At 63.2% G+C, this 10,878-nt stretch overlaps 2 protein-coding genes across 3 annotated transcripts in view; both read left to right on the top strand.

The window, feature by feature from the left end:
* WBP2 (WW domain binding protein 2) overlaps window positions 1-5,984 on the top strand; it is a 6,377-nt gene extending 393 nt beyond the window's left edge. Inside the window, exons 2-8 of one of the 2 annotated variants that reach the window (XM_004693504.2) lie at window positions 1,652-1,760; window positions 2,762-2,897; window positions 3,540-3,632; window positions 4,123-4,257; window positions 4,396-4,518; window positions 4,878-4,954; window positions 5,064-5,984. In XM_004693504.2, the coding sequence (XP_004693561.1) occupies window positions 1,652-1,760; window positions 2,762-2,897; window positions 3,540-3,632; window positions 4,123-4,257; window positions 4,396-4,518; window positions 4,878-4,954; window positions 5,064-5,117 (727 nt within the window). In that variant the 3' untranslated portion in view covers window positions 5,118-5,984. The remainder of the gene's footprint in view (window positions 1-1,651; window positions 1,761-2,761; window positions 2,898-3,539; window positions 3,633-4,122; window positions 4,258-4,395; window positions 4,519-4,877; window positions 4,955-5,063) is intronic. The other variant, XM_012733041.1, reaches the window with a different exon arrangement.
* A 1,828-nt stretch (window positions 5,985-7,812) lies between these two features.
* The window catches only part of UNC13D (unc-13 homolog D (C. elegans)), a 15,059-nt gene continuing 11,993 nt past the window's right edge, over window positions 7,813-10,878 (top strand). The window contains exons 1-8 of the mRNA XM_004693387.2: window positions 7,813-8,178; window positions 8,820-8,855; window positions 9,084-9,191; window positions 9,271-9,330; window positions 9,413-9,479; window positions 9,721-9,901; window positions 10,154-10,198; window positions 10,292-10,360. Coding sequence (XP_004693444.1) covers window positions 8,065-8,178; window positions 8,820-8,855; window positions 9,084-9,191; window positions 9,271-9,330; window positions 9,413-9,479; window positions 9,721-9,901; window positions 10,154-10,198; window positions 10,292-10,360 — 680 coding nt within the window. The 5' untranslated portion in view covers window positions 7,813-8,064. The remainder of the gene's footprint in view (window positions 8,179-8,819; window positions 8,856-9,083; window positions 9,192-9,270; window positions 9,331-9,412; window positions 9,480-9,720; window positions 9,902-10,153; window positions 10,199-10,291; window positions 10,361-10,878) is intronic.

The following is a 10,878-nucleotide window of genomic DNA, read 5'->3' as shown; positions in this document are numbered from 1 at the left end:
GTGGGCTGGGCCGGGCGGGGCACGGCGCGGGGCGCGAGGCCCTCGGAGTGAACCCCTCTTCTGGAGTTGGTGACTGAGGAGGGAAGAGCCTTAGACCGGAAGAGGGGCCCCTTCCTGCGTGTCGCGGTCATCGCGACGGCGCGGCCCCGCTTCTGTCTGGTTCAGTAAACTCTGCGTCACGATACTCTTGTTCGGTTCCTCTTCCGTGCGGGGAAACTGAGGCACGGGGCGGTGACGTCACTTGCCTGAGGTAAAGCGCTGTAAGCAGCAGAGGTGGAATTCCAGGAAAGGCCTCCAGAGCCCTTCCCTGACTCCCAGCAGATGGCCAAGATGTTCCCGGCCTGCTCTCCAGTGGGGAAACTGAGGCACAGAGGTGGGAGCCAGTAGACGCATCTGTGGACCGTCTTAGGCTCCTGGCACTGTGTCCTCCTCATCCCGGTAGGCTGGGGTCTCACCTCAGAGCCCTCTCCATGGTCAGGTTCTCGCTGCCACCCCATTCCCACTCGAGTCCTCCCCAAGGGTTCACTCCCTCCCTGGGCAGCTTGTCCGACCAGACACCCCACTGAGCCGCACCCATCCTGAAGGAAGAAGCATAGTCCCCAGAGGAGAGGCGCCGGGGTGAGGGCCTCGTCCAGCTCAGGCCGGCACCCCGCCCAGGGCCGGCACCCGGAGTACTCATGCGTCACAGAGGAGGCCAGGGCCCCAAGTCGATTGCTAGATGCTGACTGTCCCTCCCTCACCTGCTCGCCTCCGGGCCAGCCAGGGCTGGTGCTGGCCTCAGGCCTCCAGGCCGCTGCTTCTCTCTCCTGCCCAAGTGAGAGGAGAGTTGTGACATTCGGGAAGAGGAAGACAAGGGGAGCCCAGTGGACTCGGGCCTTCCTGTCTCCACCGGAGGCCCCGCTAGCCCTGCCTCGGTGTCTGCCGCGAGCGGGCTCGGCCTGCGCACCTCCGGGCGCCAGTGAGGAGCATCTCCTGGGACTGAGTTTTTCTTGGAAGACCTGTGTGGGACAAGAGCGCTTCTGTCCTGCCGGGCCGCCAGCCTGGCCGTCTCGGTGCCGCGAAGGGCCGCGTGTCATAGCCAGCCTCTTTCCTGAAGACGTGTGTGTGCTTGGAGACTGAACCCAGCGCTTGGCATTTGACATGTAGAGCAGGGAGCCTGCGCAGTCCCAGTCGTGAGCGCCGTGAGCGTGATGCGCACTGCAGACTCCTGGAGAGCGGCACACCGTCACCTCCGGGCCTCGCGGGCTGACACCCCTGCAGACCCGGTTTCCGAACCGTTCCCCCAGTGAGCCCTTTGGTGACGCCTAGAGCTGGGTCTTGGAGTGTGTACAGACCAGGCTTAAAAAACACGCCCACGTGAAGAGAACACCTGTCACGGGCTCAGTGGGCTCAGAAGAGAACAGAGTGTTGACTCATCTCCTGTAACCTGGTTTGGGGAATCAGGGCTCTCCAGAGGCTGCTCTTATTCCACAGGGCGCTTGGGCCGAGGGGGCTTGGGGGTTCTGTCCATTTCAACCTGCTCCTCTTGTTTGTGAACGAGTGAATTGTCCTCGAAGCCTGTCGCTGTTGTTGCGAGGAGCCCTTAGCTGGGGGCGCCTGGCACCGAGCGGCCCGTGTCCGCGCGTCTCATCAGGCCTCTGCTCTCCCACAGCATCCTGATGTCCTATGACCACGTGGAACTTACCTTTAATGACATGAAGAATGTGCCCGAGGCCTTCAAAGGGACCAAGAAAGGCACCGTCTACCTTACCCCTTACCGGGTGAGTTGCGGGGGTCATTTGGGGAGGCTGGGGGCCCCGGGGGTGACGTGAGTCTGGCCAGCATCAGCCTCGTGAGTCCAGTGACCTCTGAACCCTGGGGAGTGTTAGCACCTCGTCCCACATGTCTCTCCACGTGTGCTCTGGGGCTCAGGGCCGCTGGGCGGTGGCTTCACGAAGGTCCCAGTGCGGCTGCTGCTGCATAGTCTCTGTTGTTGGGTGCAGCTGCTGGGACGCCCTGGCCCGGGGTGGACAGGCTGTGGCCGCCTGGTTTGTCCAGGGGTAACCCCAGCCCCTGTGGGCATTGAGAGTGCAGAGGGGCAGGCAGGATACAGTTGCTGGCTCCAGCCTCGGGGCTGGGCAGACTCCAGCAGAACCCTGCAGAGCGAGAAGTGCCAGGCAGCAGAATGGGCCTGAGTTTCGCCTGCACAGACTCCAGAGCCATCGGAGAAACACAGGGGAATCTTCTGGAAAAGGACTGCGGCCTGTAACTCCCCAAGAGTTGGGCCTGGTGATGGCCGGCACGCAGGGGCACCTTCAGGCTGGGGTCCTCGCACTCAGTGCAGACAGCAGCCTCGAAGCCCGTCTCCAGTGGGTCATGCTGGCATCTTCAGCCGCAGATGGGAACTGGGGGCTGGAGACAGGAGGTCGCCGAGTGTGGGCTGGGGGACACGTCACTACTGAGGCCGGAGCGTGGGAAGGTGTGGAGCCCCCTTCTGGGACCTGATGCCCGCCACGCCGGCCGTCCCGCCTCCGCCAGGCTGGGGCTCCACTTCCCAGAGGCCCCTTCTTCCAGCACATTCGCTGCCACCTCCCCACCCCTGGCAGGACCAGCGTGCCCTCGCGTGCTGTCCCGGCAGCGCAGTGTCCGGAAGACGCATCTGCCCCTCCGCCCAGGCTGTCCCGGGCCTCTGCTGTCCAGCCCCTCCCAGTCTCCGGTGCTTGGGAGCCCTGGGGGTGCTGGCCCCCGCAGGAGGTGACAGCCTCGCCCCTGCCCTCTGCAGGTCATCTTCCTGTCCAAGGGAAAGGACGCCATGCAGTCGTTCATGATGCCCTTCTACCTGATGAAGGACTGTGAGATCAAGCAGCCTGTGTTCGGCGCCAACTACGTCAAGGGCACAGTGAAGGCCGAAGCAGGAGGTGGGTGATGGGGGCTTGTAGGTGCCCTGAGGCGCCCGTGACGGCTGCCTCGGCCCCTCAGACTTGTCGTCCTCCTGGCTCTGGGTTCATTTCCAAGACAAGCCCGGGGCTGCGGCCCTGTGAGCAGAGGTGGGTTCCGGTTGCCAGGAACTGGGGCTGCTGGTACACGGCAGCGGGGTGCCTGCCACCGGCTCAGGCAGGAGGCGCCTTGTGACTGGGGACGCGCTCAGCCATGCGGCGGGGCGGCGCCGCCTGCCAGTTCTGGGAAGAAGTCCTTTCCCCGAGTCCGGGGGAGCCCGCTGCCCCTCTGGGCTACCCAGAGGGCAGTGCTGGACTCCCCGCCCCCTGCAGCAGCCACGTGAGCTGCTTGGGGAGCTCGCGGCTCCCCTCTAGGTGAGAGAGATGCTCTGGGCTTGAACATCAGTTGTTGCTTTATTGAGCGTCCCCCACGCCTGGGGGGTGGGAGCACAGGTTTGTTGTAGGAAGGAGAAGCCCCGTTCCAGAGGGTCAAACAGGCACCGGCAAGAAGCAGGTGGCCACACTGGCCAGCCCTGGGCGCCGGCGGGCAGGCGCCACAGAGCTGGCTCCTCCCTGGCCCCCCAGGCGCAGCCTTAGCGGGTTTCTCTCCGCTTCCCTTCGCAGGCGGCTGGGAGGGCTCCGCAGCCTACAAGCTGACCTTCACGGCAGGGGGCGCCATCGAGTTCGGGCAGCGCATGCTGCAGGTGGCGTCGCAAGGTACCAGGCTGAAAATGTGGGGGCCGCGGACTGTGTGTGGCCAGTGTCTTGAGCGCTCGGGGTGCAGGGTGGCCTGTAGTTGGCGCCGGCTCTGGGTTCCCGGCCCGGAGCAGGCAGGGGACCCTTTGCGAAGCTGTTTGGACTCCAGACGTTTATTGAGACCTCAGAAAGCCAAACAGCCCAAACCTGGGTGCCCCTGGCCCACAGCGGCCCCAGGGGCGTGTCTGCGGCCATCACCCGCGCCCAGCCACGCCCCTCCTCACCCCGGCCCCTAGGCTGCCCTGACCTCCAGCCCAGCGCTGACCTCTCTTCCCATCCAGCCCTTGGCCTGGTCCCCGCGCAGGCTGCCTCAGCGTGGCTGCGTGGGGCGTGGGCGAGGGGAGGTGTCCACTACACCTCCCTGGGCTCTGCGGTGCCCCCACCAGTGGCGGGGCTGCCCTCCCCCAGCCCCTGGCAGGCGACACTCACTTCTCTCCCCTTGTGCTTGTAGCCTCCCGAGGTGAAGCCCCCAATGGAGCCTACGGGTACTCTTACGTGCCCGGCGGGGCCTATGTCTACCCCCCGCCAGTCGCCAATGGAATGTACCCCTGCCCTCCCGGCTACCCCTACCCACCGCCCCCACCTGGTGAGTGTCCTCTGCTCCCCACCCACCTACCCAGTAACCACCCCACCCAGGCCAGGGGCAGGCTGACGGAGCCGCTGGAGAGAAGCCTCGGAAGGTGTGGGCTGAGCTGCTCACGGGTCCCTGTCTCTCGCCAAGCAGAGTTTTACCCGGGACCCCCCATGATGGACGGGGCGATGGGATATGTGCAGCCCCCACCGCCGCCCTACCCTGGGCCCATGGAGCCTCCAGTCAGCGGCCCTGATGTCCCCTCCACTCCCGCAGGTGAGGGCCTGGGCTGCTGGCTGTCTCAGGACAGACTCCCCCAAGTTGCACGGGGGGGGGGCCCAGATGCTAAACGGTCCTTGGTCTGTGGCCACCTCAGGGGAGGGCCTTGCCGGGCCCCGCCTGGCCCTCAGCCTGGTGAGGTCAGGGTGAGGCTGGGCGGGGGCGTGTCATGGGCCTGGAAAAGCCAGTGGAGGACACGGGACGAGCCCGGACACTTCTGGTTGCTGCTTCACGGCTGGACCTGGATCCTCAGCGCTGGCCACCCCCCGCAGAGGGCCAGGCTGCTGGGGTGCGCGGCCCTGCGCAGCCAGGGGGAGGGCAGCGGGCTCTGCTCACGGGTATGTTTGTGCTCTCAGCCGAAGCCAAGGCGGCGGAAGCGGCTGCCAGCGCCTATTACAACCCTGGCAACCCTCACAGCGTCTACGTGCCCACGGTAAGGGGCGAGGCGGGGCCGCTGCCCCACAGTGGCGGGGGTTTAGGGCTGGGGAGCCGGGGCTTGTTTTGAACCTCCCAACATGATCTTTCCCCCCTTGCATCTCTAGAACCAGCCTCCGCCACCCCCCTACTACCCCCCGGAAGATAAGAAGACCCAGTAGACCCTCCGCGCCTCTCCCAGCGCTCGTGCTCCATCATCCTTCCTCGGGGCCGAGCCTGGGCTGGGGGTGCTGGAAGGGAGAACTTGTTCTCCGCAGGTCTGGTGATAAAACACTTACAGGAACTAGCGTGGAGGGGAGCTGGGGCCCCTGCCGCGGGTGCACCCAGCCTCCCATGCTGGCACGGAGCCCGGCGCTGCTCGGCGCACTTCCCTCTCCATCTCTGGGGCTCTCGGAGCAGGGGTGGCCCCCTTCCTGTTCTGCTCCAGGAGCTTCTCCCGTGGTGGAACTCTCTGGCCACCTCCTGCAGTCCAGCTCCCATTCGGCCGCCACTTTATACTCGGCTCCCCAGGGCCCTGCGCCCCAGCTCACATTCCCTCCGCCGCCCTCCGGGGAGCCCTGCCTTCCTGCCTTCCATCTGCAGCCCCATCCCTCTCCAGCCCTGCCTGGCCCTGGTCACTCGTCCCTGCTGGGCAACCGGGCGCTGTGGCTTCCCTGCTGCTGTTTCTGGAACTTGTCTCCCTTTGCCTTCTCTCTGTTCCCGATAGAAGGGACTTCTTGGACTGGAACTGGAGCGTGCATGCCTGCCCCTTCATGCCACTTGGGGGTTGCTGGGTGGGTGGGAACCAGGCCCCACACCCCTGGGCCCTGCCAGGCCTGTGCGCCCACCCTGACCCCTCGCCTTCCCTTCCGCCCCTTCAGCTTCACGCCGGTTGGTATGAGCCCCTTGGATGCAGTCACGTTTGCTCTCATTTGCTCCTGGACTGGCTGTGCAGTGAGGAGATGGTTATTTAAAGAGAATTCCCTATTTATTTGACAAAAAATTCCACTTAATGTATTAATGTGAAATAAACCTCATTTGCACCTTGACTTGTTTGCGGGAAATGTGAAGTAGTAAAAGGGAAGCGACCCGACCCTGCCTGACTGCCTGCTGGTCCCACATCCCCAGGGCAGAACCCTTGTTCCGTGACCCACTTGCTCTCAGGAGACCCAAGGACTTTTCTGTCCCCAGTTCTGGGCCATTGCTTAGCCACACAGCCGTCTGCGAGTGCCCTGGGGCTTGGCTGTGCGGTGGGGGGTGGCTGGAGGGCCCCTGGATGCCCAGCCCAGCAGCTGCCCTCCTTGAGGACCTTGGTGGGGGGGAGGCCTGGCTGGGAGGGTGGCAACGGCCAAAGTCTGTTGCGGACATGCCCTGATCCCAGGTTGTTGGGGGGCAGAACAGGCAGGGCCTTAAGGTGGGAGCGACGTCAGCGAGCAGATGATCCGAAAAATGGAGGGGAAAGGGAGGTGGGCGTGAGGAAGATAACCGAGTCAGAGTTGGGTGCAGGTCTTCTTGCTCTGGCCTCAGCAGAGGTTTACTTTATACATTTCAAGCAAGCCGAGGGATGGCATCAGCATATGAATTGGGCTGAGATTATGATCATCTTTTTTCTAAGAATAGTCTGGGGTCGTATTGACCTTGAGATTATAACATTATTAAAATCATTCTGTCAAGGTTAAAACAGGTACATAAGATTCACAAAATTTAAGACTAATATTACTATATTTACCACAGTGAAGATTAACCAAAATAAAGTCCCTAAAACCTTAACTACTACTTAACAGCTTTCATTCTCATTGAGATAGCCTGGGGGGTAAAGTAAAGTGAGGGCAGGAAGAGGAAATTTTCCTGTAAATCAAATCACAAAAGAAAACACATTGAGGTTCTTTGAAAACTAGTTAGAAAGCTTAAGTGAATTTCCTTGAAGTCTAGGCAGTAGAAAACCTAATTAACTCTGAATAGAAGACTTGGGTGAATTTCCTTGTCTAAAGACTCGAGGGTAGAAAGTTTAAGTAGTTCTTTAGAAACTGAATAAAAGCCTAAGTGGGATGGCAGATTTGGGTTCTCCAGCCCGGGGCAGGAAAAGCGTGAGTTCCAGTACTGCCTCAATATTAACTTTGCTATAGCAGCAAATTGCTTTATCAGTCAGCCAATTGTAAGATCACTCTGGCTTCAGGAGTTCCTCGCCCTGGGGCAGCGCCTGCTTGCCTGGGCCAGGCAGCGCCTTATGCGGCTGAGGCAGTCAGAATATTTTGATAGTACGGTTATACAAGAAAGGGAGGTCATAAATGGGTGAGCGTGGAAAGTCTGATTTTCCGGAGCTTTCCCTTTTCTATCTCGAATATGTCAGTCGACAGAAGTTGCATAGCTTGTGTCAAACGCCCTGGCCTGCAGGAAGGCCCTGGGTGGGGCACCCGTCGGTCTCAAAGCTGAGACAGTGGAGCGTCCATTTCCCTGTCCTCGGACGAGCCACCCTATCCAGAGGCCAACAGCAGCATCTCCCAGCTTCCTCCTCTGGCCGGCACCGCCCAGGAGCCGCGGGCTTGACCAAATCCTCCACAAGGACGCTTGAGGGAGTTCCCTCCTGGCCGCCCTTGCGGGCGGGGCAAAGGGCCGTCCTGTCCTGGTCCCGTCACCTGCTGATCCCGTCACCTCAGTGGAATGTCACCTGTGGGGTGGAGCAGGCTGAGCTGGTCCTGCATTTGGCTGCCCGCTGCGGGACGCCCCTCGAACCCCCATCCTACCTACCCCCATCCCAAGCTGTGGGTGTGAACCCCCATGGTGCCAAGTGTCTCTCCTCCATCCAAGCCCAGCTGGGCGGGGGACTTGAGATGGGGCAGGACCATGGTGGACACGCTGTCGCCGGGGAGCCTGGGACCCTCCCAGTGGGCAGGTCGGGTGTGGCCGACCCCGCCCAGGAGGCCCCTCCTGCCTCCAGTCTGGAGAGATCCCAACAGGATCCCGGGGGCCAGAGGGAGAAGGTGCCGGGCCCTGAAGTGGTGAAACCCTGGCCTCCACCCCACAGCTGCCATCTCCCCTCCCCTGGCACGGGGTGGCAGCCCTGGGCGCTTTGCATAATCCTGTGGTTCACTATCTTCGGGCCTCAGCGGGCAGGCGGCTCCGGCCAACATGGCGACGCCCCTCTCCCACTCGCTGAGGCGCCTGCCCGCCTTGCGCCAGGCCATCAAGATAAGGCGCCGCAGAGCCAGTGAAGAGCCCCAGCACCCAGCAGGAGCGCGCGAGGTAGGTGTGCCCCAGTGGGGAGACCACACCAGGCTGGGTGGGGCTCTGCGGCCTCGGGGTGCGCAGCCCCACCTCTCCGGCTGCTGGTGAGGCTGTGGGTCCTCCTGCCTCCCCAGCCGCTAGGGCAGCAGGGCAGCAGGGTCTGCCAGGTGGTCCCCGCGCCTCGGGTCCGGGGTCTGCGCCCCCAGGCCCCTCCTCTCAGGGGGCCCACAGCTACTCCGGCTCCAGTCATCAGTGCGGGGGGCGCCCTGTGGTGGGCCTGGCCGCTCGGGGGGCCAGAGGTGCAGCCCCAGGCCTGCTCGGCTGTCCCCGGGTTCCCACCTCCACTGCTGGGCCTCACTTCCGCCGCTGGGGTGTGAGCTTGGGCGATGATAAGAGCAGTTTCCTCTGGGGAAGGAAGGGAGGTTGGGGCTGTGAGCGCCGAGATCTCAGCTGTGGGGCCCCTGAGCGCCCATGGACGCCAGCCATGGCAGGCCAGGGGGTGCACCGGGGTGCGAGGAGCCCCCAGTGGGGCCCAGCCCCCCCGGAGGCCTGCTGTGCGAACAGGTGAGGGGCCAGAGGCTGGCCGCTGTGCTGCTGTGGCTGTGGCCCGGCCTGCTCCGCCCCAGGCTCCAGGAAGCTTGTCTCCTCTCACTCTCCAGATCAAGCCTCCATCCCACCACCTGTCCCCCGAGGAGGTAGGCATGGGTGTGGGGGCAGGCAGGTGCTGGGGTGCCGCCTGGCATTCTCCTATGACACCCGCCTTGGCTACTGGCCAAGGCTGATGGCTGCAGCCTGGGAGTGGGGTGTCCCTGCACCTGTGGGTGCTGGGTCTGGATCTGGGCTGTGGTGTGGGTGGGAGTGGCCAGGGGGCTCAGGTCTGCCATGGGTGGACGGGCTTCCGCGGTGACCCCGCTGTGTCCCAGCGGGCCCTGCTCTATGAGGAAGCTGTCTACACCGTCCTGCACCGCCTGGGTCAGCCTGAGCCCAACCACGTGACGGAGGCCTCCGAGCTGCTGCAATATCTGCAGGAGGTGAGCCCAGCCCCCACCCCACCCCCACCCATCTGGGATGTGGGCTACTTCCAGCCTCCTCCGCTCTCCCACCCACCAGGCCTTCCACATGGAGTCTGGGGAGCACCAGCAGCTGCTGCAGCGGGTCCAGGCGCTCCAGGTAACAAGTTGGTCCAGGGCCAGCCTGGGCAGGGCGGGCCTGGGAAGCCCCGCCCCCCAGCACTCAGGTCTCCTGTCCACAGAAGCCAGTATTCTGTCTGAAGGCCACGGTGAAACAGGCCAAGGGCATTCTGGGCAAGGATGTCAGTGGTGAGCGGGGCTGGGCTCCCAGGCCTTCTCCCGGCTCCTTCCTCCCCATCACGGCCCCTCCCAGGCCCCTGGCCTGAGCTGCCCCCTGCTCCTGGTTCCCAAGCACCCGCCCCCGCCCCTCCCCCACCCCACTCACGGGGTGCTGCGGGCTGACCTGGGAGCCCCTCTCTTCCCTCGGGAGAAGAGGGGCCTCCTGGAGCCCAGCCAATGGCCTGGCTGCCTTGTCCTCACGCCTCCCCAGGGTTCAGTGACCCCTACTGCCTGCTGGGCATTGAGCAGGGCACGGGCGTGCTCGCGGGCAGCCCGGGGTCCCGGCGCCGGCAGAAGGCCGTGGTCAAGCACACCATCCCCGAGGAGCAGACCCACCGCACCCAGGTCATCACCCAGACGCTCAACCCCGTCTGGGAGGAGACCTTCATCCTGTACGTAAGCTCACCTGCGGGGCCACCCATGGGGGGGGGGCCGTCCTGGCTCGCCAGAGGGGTGCGCCTGGGCTTGGCCCGGGAAGGGCCAGCTCCGAGGCAGGGGCGGGCAGGGGTCAGCAGGACTAGGACAAGTGCCGTGGAGGAGGCTGGGTGCTGGGAGGGGTGGCCGCTCTGGGCAGGAGTGACCAGTGGCCTGGTCAGGTGGCGCCTAGCCGGCGCCCCCAGACTCCGAGCCCCTTCCCCCTGCAGGGAGTTCGAGGACATAAGCAGCTCAAGCTTTCATCTGGACATGTGGTAAGGACAGGACCGTCCACGGGGCTGGCGGGCGTGCGGGCAGCTGGGCTGGTCCCCGGGTGCCGGTGCCTCCCGCTCGCGTCTCTGCCCCAGGGACCTGGACAACGTGGAGTCTGTCAGGCAGAAGCTCGGGGAGCTCACAGACTTGCACGGGCTCCGCAGGTGTGTGGGCTGGGGGGCGGGGGCGGGTTGGGGACCCCCGCCAGGGGCACATCTGGTAGGGGCTACAGGGTGGAGCAGGCCCAGGGCGCCTCAGGTGGGGGCAGATCCCGATCTCTGGGTCCATCTCCCTCGCTGGGCCCGGGACAGGATCTTTTTTTTATTTCATAAAACTTTACACACATATATTTTAAACTGTATTATTTTATATTGATATAACATTGGTTTACAACACTGTATGATTTAGGGGTGTAAGTTTACAGCTTCAGATATACATCACTACCCCACCCCACCATCAAAGCATCTGTAGTCCTCTAACTTCTCACGCACCCTTCAAGTAGCTTCAATTCCACATTCACATTTCCTTTCTTTTTTCTTATTCACATTTTTTAAAAATAATATAATAGTTTATTTTTACATCATTTTGTCCTTTTTTTCCATCTCAATTATAATCCCCGTGGGTTTCCCATCACCAAGTCACCCCTGTGCCATCACCATAGTCCCGTGTACTCCCCCCCCCC

Source organism: Condylura cristata, unplaced genomic scaffold (assembly GCF_000260355.1).
Source record: "Condylura cristata isolate star-nosed mole 26May11 unplaced genomic scaffold, ConCri1.0 scaffold00038, whole genome shotgun sequence".
In the NCBI taxonomy this organism is placed as follows: domain Eukaryota; kingdom Metazoa; phylum Chordata; class Mammalia; order Eulipotyphla; family Talpidae; genus Condylura; species Condylura cristata.
Note: the sequence above shows the minus strand (reverse complement) of the source record. Positions and strands in the feature narration are given on the sequence as shown.